This window comes from Coloeus monedula (assembly GCF_965178545.1).
Source record: "Coloeus monedula genome assembly, chromosome: 1".
NCBI classification, from domain to species: domain Eukaryota; kingdom Metazoa; phylum Chordata; class Aves; order Passeriformes; family Corvidae; genus Coloeus; species Coloeus monedula.
Window position 1 is genome coordinate 10,141,427 of NC_138781.1, and position 27,002 is coordinate 10,168,428.

The window sequence follows — 27,002 nt, forward strand, 5'->3', positions numbered from 1 at the left end:
CCTACAGTACCCATTAGAGGCTGGTGTCCAGCTGGACTTTGTACCACTCATTACAACTCTCTGAACTCAATATTTCAGCCAATTTTCAGACTACTTTGCTGTCTACTTATCTAAACCATATTTCATCAGTTTGTCAAGGATATTATGAGAGACACTGTCAAAAGCTTCACTAAAGTCAAAGCATACAACATCCACTGCTCTTCCCTCAACTTCCAGGGCAGTCATCTCATTGTAGAAGGTTATTGGGCAGATCAAGAATTGACCAGCCTACTAAGAGCACTTTGTAAATCCATACTGTCTACTCCCAATCACTGCCTTGTCCATATATTTTAAAAGAGCTTCCAGCTTTATTTGCTCCACCACCTGCTCAAGAGATTGAGAAGAGTCTGTCTGGCCTGTAGTTTTCCAGATGCTATGTCCTGCTATTCCTGAAGACAGAAATGAACCTTGCTTTCTCTCAGCCTGCAGAAACCTCCTCTGACTGACAGACAATCACATTGGTCAGTGATCCACCCCCATCACGTCCCATGGACTTCTACTTGTTCAGTTTGTTCAAATATTCCCCATCCTGATTCTCCTTCACAGAGGGTAGGTTGTCAGTGTTCAAGACTTTGCCATTGGTCTCAGATGCCTTGATTCCAGAACTCAAATATCATCAGTACAGACCAAGGCAAAGGATACATTAATTATCTTTGCCTTTTCCATGCCCTTTGTCACCCTGCCCCATTCAGCATGTTTTCCCTACTCTTTCCTCTTTTACTAATGTGCCTGTAGAAGGCCTTTTAGCAGCCCTTCACACTCACAGCCAGATCCAGTTCCAGATGTATCTTGGCTTTGTAGCTCCACCCCTTCACGCTTGGACAGTGTCTCTGTGTTCGCACAATGAATATTTCCCATATATAGCTACATGAGTTTACAACAAACTTCTTTTTAAAAAAGCGAGGAACAGAATGAGACATTTCAAATGTTCATTCCCGTTCCGGGATCTTCAGTTCCACTCACCCGATCTGTAGCGCTCATCCCGTGACCCTGAGGACCTGCGACGGTGATACCGAGAGGAAGAGGATGGAGTGACAGGAGTTCGACGTTCTTGTGGTAACGCCTGGTCCACCCCTGCATCAATGAAAAAACACCAAACAGCTCATTCTGATTGCATTTCGGAAGGCTTATAGTGAGGAGGAGTTCAGCATACACGACGAGTAGAAAATGAACATTCAGTGCCTAAAGCGCGTCGTGTCAATTGGTTACACTCTACTTGCCTCTGGTCAGCTTTTCTGATGTGGTTATTTTCCTGGTTGTCTCTAAAAAACCTTTTTTCCAGGGTCATGGACAACATAGAAAGAGCAAACAGACAGTAAGCTTGGCATTTTTTATTTCCACAAACAGATGACTTTTCATAAAGTAGTATTTAGGAAATATTTTAATGAGCTAATAAAGGCAGACACCATTGCAGTGGATAGTGAAACTTTCCTGCAAATTAGCTCCTAGGAAAACTTAGTATGTATCATCTAAAACTTCATCAGGTTGGATGGTGTCAGCTGGTGACAACACAATACTAACCTGTGGAAACTAGTTCCTGTGGGAAGGGAACTATAGTAATATGTACAGTCATTTTTAGCCACCAATGGTCAGAAAGTAAACAGTAACTGCACCAAACCAGGCTGAAACTAGTAATCTGTTCCAGCAAAACAACAAAAATAGCCTTGTAAACCTGCAGCATTTGAGTATGCTGAGCCTAAACGTCAAGTATTTTAAGATTCAAACCTTTTATTAATCCCTTTCCCATAGCGAATTTGCTTTTTTTTTCCAACAGTATTTACTTGAAAGCTTCTTAAACTACAGTAGCAATATAACAGCAGCATCATACATAAACACTTCTAGAAACTGATGTTCCTCGACAGCTTCCAGAGAAGAGTGAAGGCAATGACTTAAGCAGGAAAGTTCAAGCAAACAACAGGAAAAGAAAGCAAACCTGCATCTGTAATAGTGGGATGATATGGTGGCCTGCTCTCTTGCAGAGAAGAACCTGAGCAGACAAGCCCAGCAGATGCACTCAGCTTTGAGCTAACAAAGCACAGAGCCTTGGATGAGTTATGCATGGGGTAAAGAACCAGGAGTACCTGACAAAATTAAATGGATTCTTTCCTATGATTTTTTGCCTTTAAGAAGTAGTTACACAGTATGCTCAACTGTAAAAACAGAAGAAAAACTGGTCCCTTGCACTTAGGGCTCAAATGTAGGACTAATAACTTGAAATTGGATTCGACAAAACAATGCATGGAAATTTGCTTGTATTTTTCAATTAAAACATAATGTACAAACTCTCCACTACTATTTCTGAATGGTTCAATGCCAGCTTATTGGGGAGGGCTAAGAGTTTACATTTGTGGAAACAAGAATTTTTATGTAGACAAGAGACCAACCGAAAATCCTGTGATTGCTTCAATCAGTCTCAGCTGGGTTTCAATGGACTTCTTAAAAAGCATCTTTTGAAAAAGGCTGGCATTGTATGCTTATTTCTTTGTGAAAATAAACTGCACTCTAAATCCAGCTTCTCTCTTAAATCTTTGGATTATCAGCAATGTCAAGTCTGCTTTGATTTTGTGGAGAAATGGCTGGCTGGCTAAAAAACATGCTTGGAGTGAAATCTCATAGGCGCCTAAAAGACAGACTGAATCCATAAATTTTCCTCTACTCAGATTGCGATTAATAATTCACACTCTTAAATCAAATAAAATGTCTTCATTTAACTCCTCTGTTTCCACACTATACTACTGTATAACTTCACTTGCTCTCACTTCCCTTTATATTCTTTAAGTCAGGTGAACCTGACTTCTAAATCACTGAAATAATCAAAAGGAGTGCTTTCTCCTCACTTTTATATTCAGGATTTTTCCTTCTTTATTTGGTCACCCTGAAAATGAGCAATATACAGTTAATAATATAACTAATTTTGACTGAAATTTTTCCAAAAATTATGTTTCAATCTGTATGAGATGCTAAGCACCATTACTCATCTCAGTCCTTATCTACATCATCAGGAATGAAATAATTTCTGGAAATCACATATATTCACAAAAATCCTAAAAAAACGCACCCAAAAACTGACACTGTGTGACAGGGGTTTTGCTAAGAAAGCAGTGCCACATTTCCCCTGGCAAGTGACTTGTGTAGGGCAATGTCATGTGGAGAAAAACAAAGAAAGATCATTGTGATGTTGCCACTGCAGTATAACATCGCGATTACACCAAAAAAGGGGATTAACTGCATCTTCCAAACAACCAAACCACATGCAATAGGCTTTAGAAACATTGAGGGGAAATTAAATTGTGAGGAAAAGCATCCGTTTCAGAGGTGCACAACTGCTGTAGGAGGGAAATCTTCCAAGGAGGCCTGAAGGCCATTGGACAAAATACATTCAAGCCTGTGGCTTCCTTCTCCTGGCTTAGTGACTGTGAGACACCTCAAGTGTCTCATTCCTTTTTCTGCAGCTGTGGGCAGTGCACAAACTTTATTTTCCAGGTGTAAAATAAACAGTGCACATGAGATAACATCAAACACTGACCCTGTCATAGCAGAAGACAGCAGGACACCCAACTGGCCAGGTAGCACTGCTGCCCACAGCACTCCCTGACACTGTCAAGGGCTCTTCCCTACTTCAGTTCACCATGGTGATTGTGTCTCTTGTCTAATCTTAAAACGGAGACACTTAAGGCAGTTTTAGTTCCTTCTCCTTTGTATACATGTGTTTGTTCTTTTAAGTAAGTCAGTTCTGACCCAATGGGCAACATGAAGTTTCTTCATACAGTCAGGAAAGAGGGACCCCCAATTCATCATCCTGCACCAGTAGTCATTAAAGGCTATAGAAAACTAAAGAAGAATATCAGAATGTCTTATGAGGGGGATCATTTGATGGCTTTACTTCCCACTTGTCCATATATACAAAAACAGTGAATAAATCCCTACCCGAGTGTGGAGCAGGACATGTGAACTTGGCTCACTGATAACACCAATTAAGATGAGGAAGTTAATTGTGTGCTAAAATAGAGAAGCTCTCCATCAGCCACCTGTGGGGACGCCTCTTTGTATTATGCTCCTCTAAGGTGAAAAAACAAAGCACTGCCCCACTTTGGAGAGACAGCAAGTAATTGAATGACAGTTCTCTACTAAAGGGGCTGGAGCATGAATTAGCTGGGTTGCCTGGACTCACATCTTGGCTTCCTGTGCACGCGCTGGCTCCCATGGCACCAGCGACGGTGTGAGACAAAGGACACAATAGCAAGAACCTACACACTGCCATTCCTGAGCGATGGGTGGGAGTAAAAGCCATGCAGAATAATGAGTACCATGAAATCAGTGAAGTGTTGCCACAAATAACAAAGCAGTGTTAACAGGCGAATTGTTCACCTCCATGAAGGCTCCAGCAGTACAGTGCAGTAACAAGAATATACTTTTTTTCACTTCTGAACATAACTAAACCCAAAAAATGGATAGCTTTCACAGCCAGCACAAGGGTCCGTGAGTTAAGCACTAATGTTTGTTCAAGTGCAGCTTTGCCCAGATGCATTTGTGAATTGGCGGCTTGAGAATCCATACTTGGATCGATTCCTAAATTTAAGAAGGTGGCAAAGCAATGAATGGCTTTCCCAAAAGAAAAGACAATGTCACGCCAGTGCCCTGTGCACAGACACATTCACAGTCACTGTCAAAGTGGCATAGTTCTTAATAATGCCATAGTCTACCCCAGTCTTGCAGCTGAAGCAGGACTTTTAACAGGTAAGCGTGATTAGCACTAATGATTGACTCTTTGCAAGCCATGAAGAATTTCAGCAAAATATACATACCTGGAGCACAGTTATTTTATATGAGAGACTGAGAATTCAGTGCTTTATGGTCATCACATTACACACAGGCATCAGCAGGTGCACTGGAGCAAACAGATGTGTTCCTAATACAAATCAAAGCTCCTAATGTGGGATTCAGCTCGCAGATTATGACACCTGTATTTAGGTGTCTACAAGAAGGTGCTTAAGATAAGCTCCCATCATGAAAAACAGAGACCTAGACCAGAACTCAGGATTCTAAACAAAGGTGTCAGATTTCTTTGCAGATGTTGTGGACTACGATACCCAGCTTAACCAGAATGGCATTGTCCCCTTTAAGTCCTGTTTTACATGTGCTCACTCTGTGCAGATGTCTCCAGTACCGTAGGGAGTCCTGAACAGTATCAGACACCCATCTTCAGGCAACTCCATAAGTCCAGTGAAGCCTTGAGAGCTGTGCAAGCAGTCAGTGGAGGTATCTACTTTGGAATAAACTGAAAAGCTCTTTGGGTTTCATCAACTGAATTAACTATATCTCTTCACATAAGAAAGGAAGCATAAACAGAAGGTTCATAGGCAGACAATGCAGATGTATCAATCCACAAATCCTAATCTGCAAGCTGGATCTTGTCTTGACTGCATTTAGCTAAAAAATGCAAGCGCCTCAGAAAAGTTATTTAAGCAATACCACTGCAAGCTGGATAGCTTTATTTCTAAGTGCATGGAAAGTACAAAACTGTCAGCTGGAAGCAGGTTTCACCTTTTTTTTTTTTCTTCACCCTTGCTCCTCCTTTCTTTATTACTCCTTTTTGTAGCTAAATTGCAACTCTGTGTGCTGATAACATGGCAATAGCTACACTGCCCTCTCTGACAGAGGACAATTGTTTCCTTAATGACAGCTGACAAGCTGCTTTGATGAATCTCTTACTCCTATGTCTGTGTCAAATTTTTGCATCTAAAAATATGTAAAAGCTGAAATGTCTAACTGACAAGAAATAGAAGGCATTCTTAGACACAGGCTATATTTATTGTTCTAAAACTAACTTACAATGTGTGCCCCCAGGAGAGAGAGCTGTAGGATAAACCAAACAACTCCAGGGCCAGTGGGAAGGAACGCAAACAGTGCTTGCAGTGCAGTTTTAAGAAACAGTATTTACCTTCCCTTCACAGTATTTCCTGAGCTTCTATGCAAAGGGTGATGGCTCAGCTTTAAAAGCAAAGCCAGGTATGAACACACCATGTATTTTGTAAACAGGCTAAATGTCACACCATCCCCATGGAACTCGTTACTTAGCATGGCATTTCACTCTTATGATCAAATGTACAACTAAGTAATGAATTCACTGGATAAGCCAAGGGAGATTTAAAATGCAATACTTCTAACCAAAGGCATCCAGGAAAGTGGAGCCACTTTTTGCTAGATAAATCTGGGAAAATGTTATTTCTGATTAGATTTGTTTAATTAAAAGTTTTTCCTTCACAGGTGAGCTTACTCTCAGTCCTGACTTAAAACAATGAACATACTTCAAATTGATCTTCTTTTCTTATAAAAATTTCAATTTTGCCTTCCAGCATTTCCTTGAAAGGTTTAGCTTTCAGTTCAAGCTTAGCATGGGTATCATGGGCTTCTTTTTTCTCTCCTTTATCCCAGTGATGGTGGACATCACATTACTGCTCCAGTGCACACGTGATGTTTGATTTCCATTTTTCTTTAGACAGTCCCACAGCTGCAGTGTACCATTTGAAGATTCTTTTTGGAGAATATGTAAAGGAAGACTACTTATTCACAAAGCAAATACATTCACCGAAGGGCTGGTCAACTCACACTGCAGACAAATATGGGCAGCATTGTGAATTCCAGCAGTTTCTCATTTTGAGCACCCAGCTCTTCAAACACCTCTATGGGCTCCACCTCCTCTGCTCCAGCACTGGTTAAGCTTTAAGGCCCTCAGTGGTGTTTTTCCTTTCTACCATCTATCATTCACCTCTGGCTGACACACCTTTCCTTACCCACTTGTCATATTTTAGACCATAGGAGGAAACACTTTCATGTTTCCTCCTATGCTCTTATGTTCTGCAGATGCTCTCCAGGAACATCAACAAGTATTTCCTTGGAAATCTTCAAATTCTTTGAAAAACACACCAAGTCTGATGTGTACTAAAAATATCCTTTCCCCAAAAAACATCACACCACGTGCTGAAATCACTACCTGCATTACTAACTGATTTCATTGTGTACTCATTTCTTCCCTTGCAACCACTTCTTTGCCTTACTAGTAGAGTGAAAAGTGAAGGAAGGTATTTTTTTTTTCTCTGTGCTTGAACAAGGTTTACTATTATGAGGTCTTGGTGCAGAATAGGAAATACAGATGCCATCAAAACCCAAAGAATGATAAAATGGTAACTGGACTCCCAGTCATGGTGGCAAAACCGAAACAATAACCACCATTCTTTAAGGGATGGCCTCAAGGGGTGCTTCTCAGAGGCTTTCAGTACCTTCTTTTTTATCCAAACTAAGCTCCGCAGGCATCCACCAATTCAAAAACAGACTCTTTTTTTAAACCCAAGACTTACTAAGCATTTGTCTGTGCATTATAGCTTCTCGTCTGTGAAACATCTGTCACACTGTTTCAGGGATGTGCTCACGTGTTGTGCAATGCATATGCCTTTCAATGAGATCCACGTTCTCAACACACTTTGAAATGCCCCATCATGGTTATCCCTTGGTAAGATCTTCGAGAATTAGGAAGGCAGATGTGATAGGAATACTTTTTAGTATTAATAAAATGAATACATGAGAGTATTTTTTCAGAATCAAATTTCCTTGCAATCTTTGCAATCCAAATAATGTTGCAATACAAATAATGTCTGCGGAAGGAAAACTGAAATTGTAATCACCAAGTTTACTTGGAGTGCCTTAAGACTCACCAGCAGGAATAGTTGAAAGCAAAGGCATGCACACATACACATAGAAGGTATGCAAATATGTGCACAGATAACAGATATATATTAACATATGTGTCATGCTAATAAGAGAGGCTATGGAAATTGGCTCCTGTAATTCCACAGAAAATTGTTTTTTCGTAAGGCAAAGGGATCTTCTGTGCAAATGTATTATCTCCTCTGCCCTGCATAGCTTGAAATGTTCCCAAGCTGGTGCTGTTGGGGCTCCAGCAGCAGGAGGTGCAGGGATCTGTCTCTAGGCCTGTGAAAGGAACAGCAGGTGCCTTTTAAGCACCACATCTCACAGATTTATTAGCCATAATAAATAAAGCACTGATGACTGGTCCACATGGTTACACTACAAATAGAGCTACACTGGTGGTACCAATGATGGGAAATTACAGAAAGCAATCTAGTGGAGACACAGCACTTGATTAAGAGAGAATGAACCACCCATGTCTAAGCTGTTAGAAGCAATGCTTAATTGATAACAACATTGTCCCTGTTCTGTGAATGAATAATCAAATTTCCTGGCAAAAAACTGGAAGCAAATTGGGCAAAGACACAGCTTATGGGGAATGCAGGTAATTTCAGGTTTTTTTTCTTCTAGGGAAGGTTTCTCTTAATAGTGTGCATGCAGCTGTCCATGTTATCTTACCCAGAACTGACTGATCGAATCAAGATAAAATTCTGAAAGTTACTGTGAAATAAATCCCTGTTTAAGTGATTACTTCAGCTCTTGGCTGTCATGGCCCCCCTACAAAGGCAGTAAGAGAAAGGTCACTACACAAGAGGGACTGGGATATATGTACAGACATAAAGGTCTGGATTCACTATTATTTTTAGATGTCTGACACACGGGCACACTAAGGAAAAAAACTACTCTGCACACAGAACATCTCCAGCTACAATCTCACATCCTGAGAAAGCATCTTGAGGAAACAAAGCTGTACTTTTGTCTCCCTGACTTAAAGCAGGTGGGGATTTAATGGGAAAGAAAAAGGGGGCTCCCCCCATCCCTTCTCCCATTAACACTGCCAAATGCAGCATATCCGTTCCGGATTTCTGGAAGTTTGACAGCCCGGCTGGAACAGTACAAATGTCCTTTGCATATGTGCAGTCTGTGCAGCATCTGGATGTGTCAGACCCACTGTGCAAGCACTGCAGAGTCAGCCTGCAGATGTGCAGTGGATATGGCACATCCCGTTTTTCACTGCACGTTTGCTGTACAGCATGTGACAATACACTCTCTGGGATTGTCCTGTCAGAAACAGGGAGCCTAAGAGCCAGCTCCTACATCAGCCAGAGGAGTATCAACCACATGGTTGTCTGGCTTTATCTTTCATCAATCCCACTCCTGAAAAGTAACAGCTCTCCCTTTCTAAAATGACAGCATCCCAATAAGCATGACAAAAAGACCATAGATGTATGTGTGTTCAGATATGTCTACAGACCTTCTACTGGTTACATTTATCACAAGTAAAACACATTTTTATATCACTAACACTGTTAAACCTGAAATTGCAATTTACATTAAATCCTTCCCATTTTGCAGAAAATCTCAGGCAGAGAAAGTTATGCTTGTCAGACGGAGGGAACCTGACCTAGAACAGCCCTGTGTAAGAGAAGAAATACAAACACAGTCAGAATCCACTATAGATCTCTGTCCTCCATAGTAATATAGCAAATTGGTTTGAAAATTAGTGGAAAAGGGTTTCTGAAATAGATAATCTTTTTACAGGTATGTCTTGTCCTGAGGTAAGAACAGCAGATCTTATCTTCCCTCCAGCCATCTCTTACAGCATGTCTGGACTGCCTGTGTGAGCGTGGACAAGCATGCAGGCAAGAGTGTGATGTCCTCCATATGCCCACATGGTTGGCAAGAGAAAATCTGGTGTCTTGAGGGGCTGTGGATCTTCTGCAGCCTTCCTACAAATGCAGGGATAAAGCAGAATGCCTGCCACCAGCCACAGGTCCTACCAAAGGGATGGATATCTGGGAAGGGCACAGTTCTTCAGGCACAGCTGGAGTCATACCTTGTGAGTCCACACTGCAGAGATGTAGCCCTGCAGAATGTTCTTTCTTCAGCCTGCTCTACCAGCCTGATGCCTGTTCCGAGAAGTCAGTCTGCTTCTGAATGGCTTGGATGTGAGCAGAGCTCAGGCAGGGATCTCTACTTGAAAATAGCATAGAACTAGGGGTGCTTAGATTTTTACAGCTTCCTCCAGAATCTGGTGAGCTCGAGCCTATTTAGAGCTCTATAAAAGGCAGTGCCAAAAAAGGAATTAGAAACACACGCCTTCCTGTGTTTCACCAGCTTATTGTATGCAACCTCCTCCAAAGCATCCATGGTATGGAAGCTAGAGAAGCGTTAATATGTTCAAATGTTACTAAGAAGAGCTACTCCTTCTCCCTTCCCATCACTTCACTCTTAGGCAGACAGAATCAGCAACGGCCTCCCAGATGTTGGTTGTCCTGCCTTGCAACTGGCAGCCCCATATTCATCCTACTGATGTAGGTGTCTAACAGAGGCTTCCAGATGAGGCACAGTTATATACAGATAGGGACTGGAAAAGATACATTCATCGTGCTCACCAAAACGAAAATAAAAGAGAGGCCGGTTTCCTGCTGTGCTGGCTGCTCTCTCTCTAGTGGCCGCTTCCCGGATGTCACAGACACCAATGTTGGCAGTGCGGAGCATTCTTCTGGCAGCTCCTTCACTGTGTTGCAGTCTACACCGTACCGCGGCAGCTCCATTCGCTGCTGTAACAAGTTGAAAAAAACTAATTAATTCACGTCTAGTTTTTTTACATTTGTTACAGCAACGAGTGGAGCTGCTGCCCCCATGCAGTAGAGCACACACGCACACGCACGCACAGACACCACAGGACACCCACGGAGCCAACGCGGGTCGATGTTCCACTCTGCCAACATGGGCGTTAGGAATGTTAGCAAAGGTGCAGCGGGAGGACTGGATGTCCCAGAAGAGGGGAAATGCCTTAGGATTTCCTTTAGTTTGTTGAATGCAGTCACAGAATGCAAATCCCTGCCCTTTCCCAAAGCCTCCAATCCCAGCAAAAGTCATGTCTGTTTCCATACCGGTTTAAAATATCTCTAAAACCTCTATTCCCTTATAACACCAAGATCCGAGTCCATCAAAGCTTATAAATTCTTGCATTCCCCATCAAAACAGGTTACAAAAAAAAAAAATTTTAAAAAAAGGCTAGTTGGTCATGTATGTGATAGTTGAGACATGAACAGGGGCTTACAACAGGCAGCATCTGTTTTGTCATCCTACTTCTTCCTGGAAAGGATTCATCTCCCCCTTCCTAGTGAGCAGGGACTTCGAGCCGTTCAGACGAGTAAGGACTTAGAAGGATTATATCAAATCGAACCTTTTCAAGTTTTGTCCAAAAATTAACACAACAAAACACACAAAAAGTACAAAGACAGCAAAAGACCCAAGCACAAATAGTATCCGTTTCTGGAGGAAAATAATACAGTAGAAGCACTGTCTTCCACTATAATAAAATAATTCATCTAAACATCAGCTAAATGATTGAGCTTAATATATTTACAAGAAAACAGTGGACAATATTTTAATACTTCTCTTTCTCGATCCTATTATAATCCTCCTTCACTTATCCATGTTTCACATTCCTTGTGTGGGATTTTCCAGCAACTGGTTGAGCAGAAAATGTTCATTCCATTTTCTCCCATCTTTAAAACAGCTCTAAATCAGCTACATTCTCAATCATGACCTCTTCAAATTATTGAATGGACCTCACTGTAGGACTGGCTTACAGAGATCCCTCTGCTTCTCCTTACAATGCAAAATTTAAGTATGACAGTAGAGACCTTGAAAGATAAATCTGTGAGGGTTCTCCACATTCACTTTTTCATCATTACATGCATACGAATCCCCAGAAGTTTCACACATAGATATAGGTTGACCAGAAAACTGTGAGCTTTTTGGAGAAACAGCTCTATTTGCTTGTGTGAAGAAAGGAGAGTAACAACTAAAAAAAATAAACAGATTCTGGTACCAACTGCGCTGCTGCGTTGAGGATTGCTGTGAGGCTCTCCATAACCCAGCAAATCTAAGCAGGTCTCATGAGAACCAGCTGTGAAGACTAATATATGTCTGATAGTTGGGTTAGACCAATAAACACCCAGAAATTCAATAAACTGCACCTCTGGTATTGTAATTCTGTTGATTTGGTTTGCTTCATTCTCTAATGGCTCCCAACGGTTGAGGAATGTCACAGACACCCTCAAACCAGGCTGTATCACTTCAGAAAACACAGGTGTCTGCAACACTGATCTCTTTTGTGGCGTTCCCACCAGTGGACCAGACCAAGTGAAATCTAAAGGCACTAAATCAGCATTCTGCTATGGAGCTAGACAGTATATATATAAACCTGATGAAGAGAGAACAAGGCAGAGCCTTCACACAGGAACAGTTTAAATAAAACCCCATAAATTCCACTAAAAAGGAAGGATTCTGTAAAAGGAGGAAACTAGTGCCGAGGCCTGCAACAAAAACAAGGCTCAGAGAACAGCCAAGCCCAAGTAGAGCCTGTCTAAGGTCAGTGAGACCAGGACTGAATGGGCACACTCCTCTGAGACCACGACAGAAGAGAGGTCTACACCAATACCTACAGCTACTATTGAACTTCACGATCCAGTGCCTCACAAGAGTGAAAGAACTCTAGAAAGTTCTTATACATATATATGAAATAAATTCAATGAAGCAATACATTATTAAATTTAGTCTGAAGATATTTTTACACCTTTTGGGCAAGTGCATGCAGCCTATCCCTTAATACTAAAACCATGTATGTGTAAAAGGTCAGCCGCCCACACGCCTTAGGACAAGCTGAACTTTAGGGTTATTGATGGTTTCTCTAGCGTCTTCAAAAGTGAGACTTCACCTTTTACATCAACTTCACATGGCTGAGATGTTAATGAGTTAGGACATCACGTTTTCCTTTGGATTCTTGCATTCCTTCCAACAAACAAGGCCTCTCTAACAAGCCTAGGCTGATTTAGTTTTCCAGACATGACTGAAAAACCCACACCAACGTATGTAAAAAATGTACACACACATCAAAGCAGACATATATATAAAAATACACATAAAATGGATGGAATAAGCTTATTCTGCATAACAATAGCTTTGTTTCTGCCACATATATTTCTTCAGAGATGCAGATTTCTACAGCGGCAACTACCATTACACTTGACATCTTCATATATCGCAAGCACAGATACACATACCGGGAGGCTGTGGCAGGTAGGCCCCAATTAATTTTGATCTCTTCTTTTCATATCCCTTCTGTGTGATGTCACCTGCCAAGAAAAGAAAAGGAAAATCAATAAGATGTGGATAAAGACAGTGTCTAGCTGCTTAATGGCAGCACCATCAGCTGAGCCACCACTGCACTGTTCGTCTGTCCTGACAATTAGAATGAACAAATGAAAAGCACAAAATGATCATTCCACCCAGAAAAAACTCAATTTAGGCCAGAGCCATTCTGGCAAGAAAATACCAAACCTTGACTTATTTCAGTACCAAAGTCCAGCAGCACAGAATTTTAAAACCATTTTGGTGTGCCGCACACAAGCTTTCAAAAGCTGCAATGACCTTCATCAGGTTAATAAACAATGGATTATATAGAATGTGTGGGCTTGTAGTGGCTGGCAAAACACATCGTTAATTAGCATTTTCTATCATTAATGGGATTTTTTCTAATCGAGCATGTAAGGCACAAAAGACTTGAAACTGCTGCTATATCATTTCTGCAATATAAATATTTTAGCTAATTTCTGAGCAGTACAAAACCAAAACAAAACAGATGTACAACAGATCCACTAAAATATAGTATCATAAAGAGTCTTTATCTGGTTTTCCATTTAAGTATCAAAAAAAACCATTTGGAGACAAACGTCTGTATTTCCTAAATTCAATTAAAATGACACTTCACTGTGTCTCAAGCTTCCCCAGGTAAGCTGTGTTTTTTTAATATAAAGATTATTTCTCTGTAAAACTTTTCTAACAAAAAATTATGCATAATTAGACGTGTAGAACGAAACATATACTTTTAGCCTTCTTAGACTTCGGGAGAGGTTTGGCACCAAAGCAGAGATACAGTCCTGATTCTGGAGCTAAACACTGAATTTAATATGTGCATATATGCTTGTGTTCAACATAAGGTGCTCCAGACACTAAAAAGAGTGTTAGCTTTTACAATTACAAATATCTTTTAAATAACACCATATTCCCTGCCCTTCCAACAGGCCTATCTGTTATTGTGAGACTCATGCAGCTGAAGCTCTGTTGCAACATTGGACTTGTATGTTTGTAAAGGTTGAGGGCTTAGGAGGGTGGAAAACACAAAAAGAAGACGAGCTCTGGCTGTAATGTCCAGCTGGACACAGCAACGTGAGCCTGTTTGTGCTCTTCCATCCCTGAGCTCAACCTTTACCTAAGGACATCGTTTGCCAAGGGAACAACACACTCATTTCAAACCCAGCTGCTCTGGCAAAAGGATGCTAAATTGGCACCAGTGTCTGCTGGTCAGAAATCAATAACTACATAAAAACATCTTTAAACGCTACGCCTTGCTGAAACACCTTTTCTTGGGAATGGTTCCAGTAAGCAGTAAGGAGGCAAAATTCTCCAAACCTCTCTGCCAGTGTCCTGAGCCAACCTCTCGCCCCTGCCTCAAAAACAGTCCTTAAAATAACACCTATACTCTTCACTACTATATCTCAAACTGCTCTACAAAAGAAGCCTGCTAAAATATCTGTGTTTTTACATGAGGAGAGTGAGACTGAAGCACTTCAAATGATAACATTCCCATATTTACACAAGGAAGAAGTGGCAGACTTGGCAAAGAGGTCCTAAGCCTTTAAAGTTCAAACCCACTGACTTTTCAAGCACATTTCTTCCCATTTTGAACACTTCTGGCATGTGTTCAAGCTAGTGAAACAAGCTCCCTCTCCGTTGTAATCATCAGCTTCTCATAAACCAGACAGTAACAATAGATATTACTTCATTAAAAAGTTTTAATGAAAAAATGTGTTTGCTTTTATTTGAAAATTTAAAAATGTGAACAAATTTTTCTTTCAAACTGTTGCTAAACAAATTATTATTGACTTCCTGTGCTCATCAACACCAAAGTCTCACACATTCCAGACATATCCTGAGTAAAAATGTTGCCTTCTTATTTTACTATTGCTCTTTTAGGAGAGCAGAGATACTGTATGGAGAACCACTGCTCCACTGTGGTATGTGCAAGCTGGCAATGCCATTTTAGATATAAAACTATTAACAACAGGTGCTTCCACACACATGGGAGTACGTACACATGCAAATCGATACCTCAGGCTATACATTCCAGACATGGCTCATGCAACCTGCACCCATTCCTGCCTTAAAGTTTCTTCCACTAGTTTATAAACCTATATTGTCCTTAATGGAACGAAATGACAGGAACAAGCAGTTTCTTTGACACCAAAGTGCGAAAGATAAAAATCCAGTATTATCTCTGGTCAGTAATAATCCTTCAGTCAAATTGGTATCCAGACTCACTCTTTTGAATTTCACCATTAAAGAGTTACTCTGAGCAGAAACAATAGTGACTCCTTCCCCAGACCACTGACTCCACCAAAAAAATCACCAATAAATGAGTTTTTGAGACAATTTGATATGAGAATATTTCAGCTTCAGGAGCAAAGAGCAAATTAATTTGGAATTATCACTAAACTTTCTATAATCATGTCCATCATTTCCGAAGTCACCAACTACAAAAAACATGCAAAAGCAAAATATAAAATCTCCACAATTCCATTGTAGCATCACTTTCACCATTTTGAGGTAGAAGGATGTCAAATATATCATGTAGTCCAGGGAAGTACTATGCGTTATTTATCAGGATTAATGCTATTCATATTCATTTGTGTTTTTTCAGGTAGACTGACCTTAAATTAGAAACAATAGCTCATTAACTATTAAAATACTATTATGACATATGTAAAACTATTGCATTTCAAAGCTATGTTGAACTCATTGTGTAAGCTCCTAATATATACTAAGCACAGCTCACCAAAGGTTAGGTGGGCTTACACTCTGTTCTTACCATAAATCACCATTCACTCAGTTTTCACTAAGACCTTTGGACTATGTCCTTCCTTCCTTTGCAAATGAATGTGATAATTTTACATCTATCATCTGAGGATTCCTTTCCAGTTGGGTCCACATAGCTCATGTTCTTCCACAGTGCAATACTGCATTTAGTCTTGGCTTTTGGAGAGTATCAACAGGATAACAGGAACTATACTTTCTTGCCCTGGGAAGAAAGGATTTATGGTACCTTTCTGTTTTTAACTAACTCTTCTCTTGAAAAGCCAGCAGACACAAGGAGGTGAAAGGGTCTCACCCACAATGTCCTTTGAGCAGACAGTATGTGTTGGGTTTTCTGCTCACTCTCCAACGCCTCTGCAAATTTAGATCTCCTTGTTGCATCACTCTCCAGCTTTCCTCTCATGACACCCCTGCCTGCTTTTGTGTGCCATTTCCAAGCCAGGCTGCAATGCTGTACAAACAACTTGGGGAGGCAGGCTGGAATGAGCAGGGGACAAGGCTGGCAACAGGCTTACGGCAAAAAGGCCAGGCCAGGATGGAAGGATGATGACAAGACTCCAGCACTAAGGTCGTACAGGAGCAGAAGGAGCACATGGCTGCAGGGTGATCTGGGGATGGGTATTCCAGGGACATGACATCACATAATGTCATGCAGCTGAAAGGTGGCATCTCCATTTAGCAGCTCCCTGCAGACCTCTGCTCTGTCTGTCCGTCTTCGACCGTGGCTCTCGCCCCATCCCCTGGCCTTGGCTCTGCTCCCAAGCACTCTGTCCACTCTCAGCTGGCTCTGCTACTTCTCAGCTTCATCCCACAGCTGGACCCCACCCTCCCCCTCACTCCCTTCCTCCCAGGCTGCATTCACTTCTCAGCACCCAAGGATCTCAGCCTCCTGTTTGCATCAGCACTCTCCAGGTTTTTTCCCCCGGACAGGTTGCTCTTTTCCTCCTCCCTCCACTGGTGATCTGACAGATTTCCACCATGGGAGGCCATAGGTGTATTCCCTGCGGGGTGCTGTGCCTGAGGGTCAGCATGGAAGAGCAAAGCACAAGCCTGAGAGACCTGAATGCACCAACAGTGAGCAAATGTTACCCTGCTTTTTTCCATATTTAAAATTGGCTGTCCAAGGACTGCTAAACAACAGGCATGCAAGACCCTCTTTCACCAAAACAATTTCAATTCTAGTGAAATAAGTCTTAGAGTCTCTCCAGGCACAAGAGGGAAAACGCCACGTTTGCAATGAAAAGGACAGCACGAACGAAAGACCATCCACCCATTCAAGGAGGAAGGTTGCCCAGTCGAGCCAAGAACAGGAACCAGGGCTCTGCTGTAATCCCACTGCCATCTCTTTTATTTGTGATTTGTACCCCTGTTTCTGCAGCTTCCCCAGCTGCAGATGGCAATGCTCTCCGACACCAGCGCCCGCAGACAACAAGTCTTCTGTAGCTATATTTAGCAAAGCCACACTGGAGTGTAAGTTCATTCGACTATGCTCATCACAACTGCTACTGTTTGCATTAGACCCTGGGTTGTCTTTGAAAATTTACTGGGTTTTCCTCTTTCCTTCAAAAGTGCTGGATTTGTGCCTTGTTAAAAGACAGTGGTGTAAAGCTGGGGCAGGTGGGTCAGAGCAATGTAACTACAGCACAAACCCGTCAGGAGCAGGAAAGGAACGTCAGGTGATAGAGAGCCACTGGGGATACTCCACATTGGGCAAGACACTTTGAGGAGCAAGAAATGCCTGTAAATGTTGAAGTCATTCCCATGATCCTATCCCCTTTCCAGGCCTCTCCATGAGTCAGCTCTATCCATTTATATGTCATGTCCTACACTGAATCACACCTTAAAATGAAAAGGAAAAGGCACATTTTGTAATCGGCAAATTATTGACTTCTTAGTGTTTTGTTGAAGGGAAGGTTATTAAATGTGAAAATATTTCCACATGAAAATATCAGTGCATTTCCACCCCTCTTTAAAGCATTTGCATTTTCAAAGCTGAGAGTGGTTAGAAACACTGGTACCACAAAAAAATAAGGTGGTGTGCTGCTTTCATGAAAGTAAAATTCTTGAAGCTGATATAGCACAGAAATTTCATTTTCAACTGAACTACCTATCAGCTGATCTATTATCACTTCTGGAAACAAACATGTCCAGTACTGAAGAACTGCTACCACGATATATGAAGTAAATTCATTCAAAATTATTGGATTATACAGGGGAGGGAAAAGAAAACCCAAAGCCCAATACAAGCTAAATTTCACCACATCTTTCTTCTTTCCTGTAAGGTCCCAAAAATTCTTACTGATCTCAGCCTTTTGCAACACAGCATAGGTAAAAAGCTCACAAAACCAGGGACCAAAATCACCTTGTTTAGTGCAGTGAAAACTCAATTTTATACTCCCTGATCTCAAAGGCTGACTGATGCTGCTGTTTTCAGTACACATACATGTTTTTAAAATGAAATTTCAGGTTGGGACTTCGAATTAGTTTAAGGCATTTATGTAAAATCCACCACGGGAAATAATGCAATCAGTAACTCCTCTCAAGCACAGACTAACACAGAGCTTGCCGGTGTCTTTCCTTTGCCCATGATTTTCTGCCCTCTAAAGATTCAATTTTCTGTACGACTTGTTTATTGCTGATGACTCAAATTCAGTGTCAGCATCTTGGCAAGAGGGATTTGAATGAAACAAAGCTCCTCATAAAGAGAACTGTGAGTCATTTACTTCTCCCACTCATGATGCAGACAGTCTCCCTGTCTGGTTTCCCAAAAATATGCCAAGAGACAAAAGATTTCATTTTGGAGGGTGCAAGTACAGAGATACCAAAACTCCACAAATACATCTCATGTAACACGTACAAGAACACAAAAATATATATCAGGAGTAATTTTCTTTTCCAATGTCTTTTAAAAATGATGTTTAACCACAGCAGCAGCTTATAAAACTGCTCAGAAGTAGGATGGAGAAATAAATGGCAAACTACGGCAGTGGGCAGAAAAATTAATGGAATCCCATACTTTCACTGCAACCAGTGCCATAAATTACAGAACTGCTCAAGTGCCTTTAAGGAGATTATGCTGTAGCTTAAAGGTTTCAATGACAATTTTACCCACCTATATTTGATTTCCTTTTTCCCCCCAAGGATACATTTTGTTCCTGTTTGTTGTAAGTAAAGCAGAAAATGGCTGAATTTCAGTGAAAGATGAGGAAGAATGATCCATATGTACTTAAAATGTGAAGCTTCTAATTTTTCCTAAAGAGGGTTCTAATTCAGGAGAAAATATTTAAACAGATTATGCTATTAACAGAGATGGTAAACTATTTTAAAAGGGCTGAAATAAGAGATTCAAGGTCTTCCAAATTTTGAAAGTATTCCTGTTCAAAATTAATAATTTGTTCCCATTCATTTGCTAGAGAAATTAAGTATCTGGTGCATAACCTGCCAAGTGCTTAGTTTTAATTCAAACTCTACTGTTTTAAAGAAGTGTGTGAGCAGCAAATAATTTTATATAGAAGCCATTTTTTAGTATCTTCACCTGGAATCCCAGAAGACCCCTTAATGAGTTTCCTCACTTTCTGGTCCCAAAGTCTTCAGCACATTTTTCCAATACCCAAAATACTCCTGGGCTTCAAAAGAAAGAAAAAAAAAAAGGGGGGAGGGACCCCACATGGAACCCCGAAACACCTAATTTAAGGCAATTAAAACAATCCCAGGGATTTTGTGACTCAGACTTTCTCGGGGCTGGCCAGGCTGGGAGCAGCGGTGTCTGCCAGCGGCGTGGCACCGGGCCAGGAGCTGGGCGAGCTGCCGGAGACCCCGTGCCTTTGAAGCCAGGGAACTGTGTGGTCCTCGGACATCCCGGAGCTCCCTCGGAACGGGGAATTTGCGCGGCACTACTTTTATGGCCTGGATTATTGTAAAGTAAACAGAGGCTGGTTGAACAGTGAAGGTTTCCATTCTCAGTGTCAAGGGTTTATTTCATTATTTAAAGCTTTAACGAACACTTTATATAATGAAAGCAATCCTTGCCATTTTTGGAATTTTATGACTGTTAGGACCCTTCATAATTTTGTTTTCCTTCCTTTATTGCTTTATAAGGCTTATGGGGCACCCTTGAAGTGTATATCCTTTCTGCAGCTGCTGGAAGCTCATCTTTCATCTCTCCACTGGCTTTCCTGTTGCCTATGAGGCATTTGCCTGTTCTAGATATTCTCCCTGTCTCTAACGCAAACGGTGCAGAGTCAGATCTTGCTCAAGATAAAAATAAAATACAATTCTGAAAAGTATGCCTAAGGAAACATTCCTGATAAATGTTATTTAATAGGCAGGCTTTATATTTCAAGGTAGAAATGTTCCCTACAGAAAGATAATTACAGCAGTAATTCCACTTATGATTATTTAGAATTTACAGTTCAGAGCAAATCAGCCATTTCCATAAATGCTGCGCTGTGCACTGCAAATTTGTGTCCCGATTTTTTCCCAGCCCTGAAAACGCCTTGTAAAAAAAAAAAAATACAGCAGGAGGAGGAGGAGGAATCCTAAAGGAGAAACATATAATAGCTGTATGAAACAAAATAGAGAATACATATCCAAACAAGTCTGTGTGCATATTTGCTCCTCTGGGTAGAAAAATATGTTCAAGGCTTTTCACAAGGAAAAATCTGCAATATCTAAGTAAAACGGTAAAATTCGTTAATAGTGAAATTTCGTAGTTTTGCTACTTCTCTAGGAAGTAGCCTACGAAAATAATTCTCCTGCTCGCAACCTTGTGCTTTTAACCATCTTTTCACTACTTTTGACATTACTAAGTTTGCAAAAAAGTGCAAATGGGTGAATCTTCTTGGAAGAGAACACAAATCTTCCAAAAATCAACAGACTTCTAAATCTTTCATCCATAATTTTGCTCCCAGTACATTGATGCAGCACAGTATGACTGCAGATCTCTTCCCAAATTTCAACTAAGAACAGAAATCTGGAACTCCTGTTTTCATATGCTGAAAAAAAAAATAAAAGAACTGTTTTTACCTGATATATTGCAGCATTCTCCCTATTGACTTGGGTTCACTATAAAGCTTTTGTATTTGGTATTAGTTATGCTGGTCAATAATAGAACTGATTATATCTAAAATATCTAAAATAATGTTATTTTACCCTAATGTGGGTTAAAGACATGACGTTGATTTTAAAAATAGGTATTTAGAGCAGTTGTACTGTAGTATTAGAATGCCAAAATGTCCAAATCTCCTCCCACAGTTTTTGTAAAAATAGAACCTCTTCTGGGGAAAAACACCAAAAAACCTCTTCATGCAAATGCAAATTTCCACATACTTTGACAGCTGGATGCAAAGAGAGAAAAGCACAGATATCTTAACTACCACAGGAAAACTAAAGCAGGAATACTCGCTTTTTAAAACAATTTGAAGACCACTAATGGTTGTGGGAGAATATTGAGGAGTTTTAAGTAGTTGTGTGAACAGGGACTGGAATTACCATGACAACTATGCTGAGTGACCATAATGTCTTTAAAAATGTATCACTTGGGAGATCATTGAGCTCAATAATCTGGTCTACAATTTTAATGCACCATGTTTTGCTACATGACACATACGACTTTCAAGAACTAAAAAAAAAAAAAAGATTTATGAAGGGAACATAAATATCTTCCATGGCAATATTCACATTTTTTTCCTGAAATGATGGTGCTTAGTTTACTAAGGTCAGTAAATAAGATATTTCCTGTACTATCACAAACTTTGTTGCAAGCAAGGATCATAAATGCCTAGTACTCATAAAAGCCTGATACATCCAACATCTGCTTTCCTACTCCCAAGAGTGGAGAATCAAGCCTCTCATAAGCTCAAAGTGCCCAAGGGTAATTAATGTGAACAATGCAATGCTCAAGGAAGCCTCCAGACATCTCCAAGTTCTGATAAGCAATTCTCCCAAAAACCTAACCCACATTCCTGCTGCCTGCATTCCAGTCCCCAGTAACTCCAGTTCTTTTTCAAGCTTTCCAACAAGAGTAAAATAATTTGTTTCCTTCAAAAAAATCCCCCAAAATTATAGAAACACATTCATTTTAAAAGCAACCAAAAGGTAACAATCTCCTCAGACACACAGCCCAACAACCTGTTGGGCAAGAACAGCAGATCAGAGAGAACACCCTTGCTCTGAGTGATAAGCACTCTAGCAACAACATTGAATAGTTACTCACATCCTCTCTGCCTCAGCAGATTTTTAACTATTTTGTGCAAAATAAAACTACCTCATTCCGAGTTTGCTTCTTAGAATTAAAAGACAGCCATCAATGGATTTACCTAAGAGGTGAGATGTTGTTTCAAATCTTGAGGAGAAAGGAATCTTAGTTTTATTATAAGCACATATGGGCACTTACCCATGCCCTTACACATGAAGGCATCTTCACCAGTTTTATTTTGTGAGACAGGCTGGACATGGTACAAAGCATAAAGTCACGTAAATTTGGAAAACCCCACACCTCTTTCCACAGTATTTCTTCTTGGTTTTCAATTACTTTCTTGCTATGATGGCTGTGATGGACTCTTACGTTATTTAACCTGGGAACACAGGTTTGACTAAGCAGAAGAGCACTTACAACTTAGACAAAGCAGGAGGTTGCATTCAGGTACGTTTTATCAATCTAATCAACATCCTCTGACACACATTCCAAAGTCCAAATAATCCTAAGCAGGTGCAATATTGTGTTACTCTTGTTCTACCTCTGTAGCGGGTTGGGTTTGTAACCGGGCGAAAACACCAATTTAGTGTAGTGGTTTGGCCCAAAATACTCATTACTGTTTATCTTCTGTGAGATAAGAATTAGGAGAAACGCAAAGCAGGCACCAATCTTGAAAGAATATAAAGAAGTTTATTAACAGACCTAAAAGAAGGAAAAAAATCACACCACACCTTCAGAACTCTTCTCCTCCCCCCACCTTCCTCCCTTCTCCAAGTGACAATGTAAAAAGACAACCCTTAAGATGTTCAGTCTGTTTACCACTTCCATAATAACCTTGTTCAGTCCATTTAGGAAGAGGAGTCTCTCTTGTCCATGCTATGAACACCTTATCACAACGAGACAGCCGCCCACTTCCAAACAACTTTGTTCAGTCCATTTAGGAAGAGGAGTCTCTCTGCTCGCATGTGAGTCCCTTCCCCCAACTTGCAGCTTTCCCACAACTGCTTTCGAGGGTCCACTCTTGAAGTTTTTTTTGGGGTACAATTTTAAGGTTGAGCTGTTCAGAAACAAAAGTTCTCTTCACCCATCTCTGGGAGCATTTCATCTCAAGGAACAGAGGCCCTTCTCCTTCCCTGGAAGCAAAGGGTCTCCCTCATCTTCGTCTTTAGGACTATCTCTGGGAGCATCTCTAGGAACTGAGGTTTTCTCCTTTCCCATTTGGAGCAAAAGTCCTCATCTGGTCCATCTCTCCCTGTCCAAACTTCTCCTGAAATTACAGCTGCGTCAGCATCTGCCTATCTCAGCACAGGTGCTGAGATCACAAGTACGAGTTGAACACTCCACCCCCCATATCTTCATAAAATTACAGCGGGTACTCTGATACATCATAGCTTTACAACAGAATTTCAGCTTTAAGCATCTCCTCTTTCACTTCCCTCAGGTTTTCAGCTCTTCACAGCACTAAAAGGGTTAATCTCACCTAGGCCTTGCAGCTGGAATGAAGCTTATCGCTGTTGGTCACATGATCTTTGCCGATCAGCGGTGCAGCTTCAGCTGAATCTTGGCCACACTGGAGAGGGGGAGCTGAGCTGCTCCATCTGCACAGAGCAGGGCTGTGGGGGGGATTCCGCGGGTGGAACAGGGCCCATCGGCTCCAGGATGGCCGTGGCCCGGCCCAGCCTGGCCTGAGCAGGGCCTGGGCTGGGCCCGCTGGCCCCCGTACAGGGCCCGCAGCCACCTGTCCCAGCAGCGGAAACGAGACAGAGAGGCTCTGCCTCGGAGTTTCCGATTCTTAAGCGTGGATCACAGAGGCGGTCACAATTTTAAGTGGCTTAAAGAATTGTCCATATTCAAACTGGCCAGCTGATAGGTTCTGTCAGGTCACAGAGGAAGCTGTAAGCAACCCTTAGCAAGAACATCACTTCCGGGCCTATGCTTGCTAACCCATGACAACCTCTCACACAGTTGAAAAGTAACTCTGATATTACTGCAAGACACAGAAAACACCACACTCAGGAATTTCTGAACTGTAATACCACAGCACATAAATACTGATGCTGTCTTTCCAAGGAAACTGGTTCATCATTTTGTGCCTCAGTATTTCACTTTAGCACATGAGACACCAGCCCCAAAGCAGACCATCTGTATTTTACTTCTGTCCCACTGAAGGTCAGTGGTGAACTGCTGACTGGTGAGACAGACCACAGAGGCTGCTTGGGGAGCAAACAGAGCAATCTGGAAGGGATGCCTTCCCTGAAGAAGCATTGTGGAGAGAAGAACTATGGTTTTATTCATAAACCTCACTGCTCACTTCCACTTGAGGAAGAAGTGACCTCCCATTTTACCAACCTTATCCTTCAGGAGGTCTTAAAAGGTGTCAGACAAACACATGGCAACGCCTGGGTCACTGAGCCCCGTGTACTGCAGCAGAGCTTGTCAAATGCTCTCAGGAAGAATTGAGTTTCATCTGGAACTAAATTCAGCTGTACTCTTTTTTTTTTTAATTCAAGCTGCTATAGCATCCTCTTTACCATTCTGAGGGAATGTTTTTCACTGATCTCGATCTTTTCTACTTGAAATAGTTATTTTCTATTTAATCCTGGCTTTATACTACTGGCTTTCCTGGTTCCTTGGTAGACAAACTTCATTTGTCTAAAAAAAGTGAACTACCCCAAAAAACCAAGAGATCAGCCAGTTTTGCAAAACTTACCTTATCAAAGATAATTCAGGTTGTGTTTTATCAAGTTTAAATTTACCTCCCTGTATTTAATTTTTGCTTTTAGCATTCCAGTGCTGATATTACCTAGTTGCCTATTTCAGCAAATTTTTCTTCCACTGTTATTAATATATAATAATCACTACACAAACAGTTTCTAAAAAGACAAAGGCTTCCCAAACTGCACAGTTCCTGGAAGTATTTATTTTCCTGCTAACATGAAAAAACTAAACACTCATTTCTATTAATATGCAGTTCAAAGAAAACCCAGTTCAGATTTTTAACCAAATCTGGGCCTGAAAACTAAGGAAAATGTATGCAGAGCAAAATGATCTACCTATCCTAGTGATGCAGAGTAAATTAAATCTGTCTCTGGTCTCAAGAAATCAGAAAAATTAATCCTTTTTTTACAGCCTGCAAATGCAATTTAGGCTGATATGTTAAAATACATTTTGTTGACAGTCTGTTTGATCCAACAGCCAGATATGACAAAACAAGCAGCTATTTAAAGGCCTTTGCAATACATGAACTGCAATTCATGTTAATAAGATGCCCAGATCACTTCATCTTTTCTACATAAAAAACTACATTTGAAAACTGTCACTAGTGTATTTCCACATGAACCAGAGCACTGAAATTCCACTTTTAAAAGAAATAACCTAAAATGCATTCATGTCATTTTCCCACTCCGTTCCACAAGGACCTCAAACAGCAAGATAAATTAACATCATTTGATTACTCAACTCAATTCCAAGCATTTTACTAAAGGAACAGAAAAGCCCAAAAACAGCTCGCTGTTCTCCTGTTATGTGGGCAAAGTGTTTATGAAGCACTGGAAATATGCATCCTTTGACTCAAGGACTCCTATTACCCAAAGGCTGACTCAGATCCTACTCTCTTAAGCCTGCAAAACAACTTGAAAGGAAAAAGAGTTGCATACCTTCAATTACCTCAAGACACAATCGATGTCCCTGTTCTCCACAAGTTTCACAATATTTGACAATTCCATTTTTTTCCCCTGCTGTTGTTCACCTCTGAAGGCTCCTAAAGGTCTGTAACATTATTACAGACCTAATGTGACAGCACATACTGATGTTGGCACAAAGCAGCTGCTCTCATAGGAGGCATTACCCTCCAGAGCCTGTGAAATATGGCACTCGGAAATCTGCAAGCCTCTGCTAGGTCCAGGGCACACACTTCCCTGCAGCTGGAAAATCAGATCTCCATACTCTCATTCTTCTTTTTCGCCATTTCCAGCTTACAACTTCTCCTGATCAAGATATGGAAATTTGCTGTGGTAAGCCAGATGTGCAAACATTTTCTTTTTTTCCTCAGTTCTGAGTTCACAATTTATTTCATACGTTAATGAGGTTATTCTGTGATTTCTGTAGCATTTTCCCTCAGATTTCAAAAAATAATAAAGTATTTCAACCCAAAAAAAGCCACTAATTTCACATCCTTGTCACATTCTTTCCTGCAATACAGAGTATTTTTCAAAAAAAGTTGGAATTAAATCATAGCCATACTTACTAAAATAAAAGCAAGCAAAATTTTACTGAGTAGTGTTCATTTTCACCTGTGCTAGAAGCCAAAACCAGCACTGCCTTTCTAATAAGCAGGCGTTTGCAAAGGCCATTTCCCACAATGACAAGTTTCAGCACTTGAGTTTGGCTTTCACGGACAGGGCTGGTGGTTTACAAGTTTTTGAGAAAGCCCATGAATATCTGTATCAATATGTCAAAATATACTCTTCTGCTCTTGTTCTCCAATTGTCATGCAGTGAAAAGTAGCTAATTATTATCACAAATATTTGTTAATTTGCTGGTTTGCAGGAATTCCCCTTGTGGCTTATTCATTTTGTGGATCCACAGGTAAATTGGCAAACATGCCAGCCTGAGGACCAAAGGAACACCAATAACACACCTTACAAAACCCAGAACTCCATTTGCTTTTACATTTATAATACAGCTATACTTTAGAAGTGCCAATAAAGATTACTTAACATGCAGAAAACCAACAAGAGACTTGATTTAATAATCTGTTATTAAGTCCTAGCTGGGAAATAGAACTAGCAGAGCCTGGGAAGGTAGCCATCTTTTAAGAAACTAAGAAATCAAGAATCAAGGTAGGATTTACACACTCTTATAAATAACCACAAAACACTGAATTTTCAGC

General features: G+C 40.8%; 1 protein-coding gene across 5 annotated transcripts in view; it reads right to left on the minus strand.

Annotated features, from left to right (window-relative positions):
• DIP2C (disco interacting protein 2 homolog C) overlaps positions 1–27,002 on the minus strand; it is a 317,560-nt gene that overhangs the window by 138,148 nt on the left and 152,410 nt on the right. For 3 of the 5 annotated variants that reach the window (XM_082298369.1, XM_082298370.1, XM_082298368.1), the window contains exons 2-4: positions 13,047–13,118; positions 10,362–10,529; positions 1,003–1,113 (exon numbers count right to left, since the gene is read on the minus strand). In XM_082298369.1, the coding sequence (XP_082154495.1) occupies positions 1,003–1,113; positions 10,362–10,529; positions 13,047–13,118 (351 nt within the window). The remainder of the gene's footprint in view (positions 1–1,002; positions 1,114–10,361; positions 10,530–13,046; positions 13,119–27,002) is intronic. The other 2 variants (XM_082298372.1, XM_082298371.1) reach the window with 1 other exon arrangement.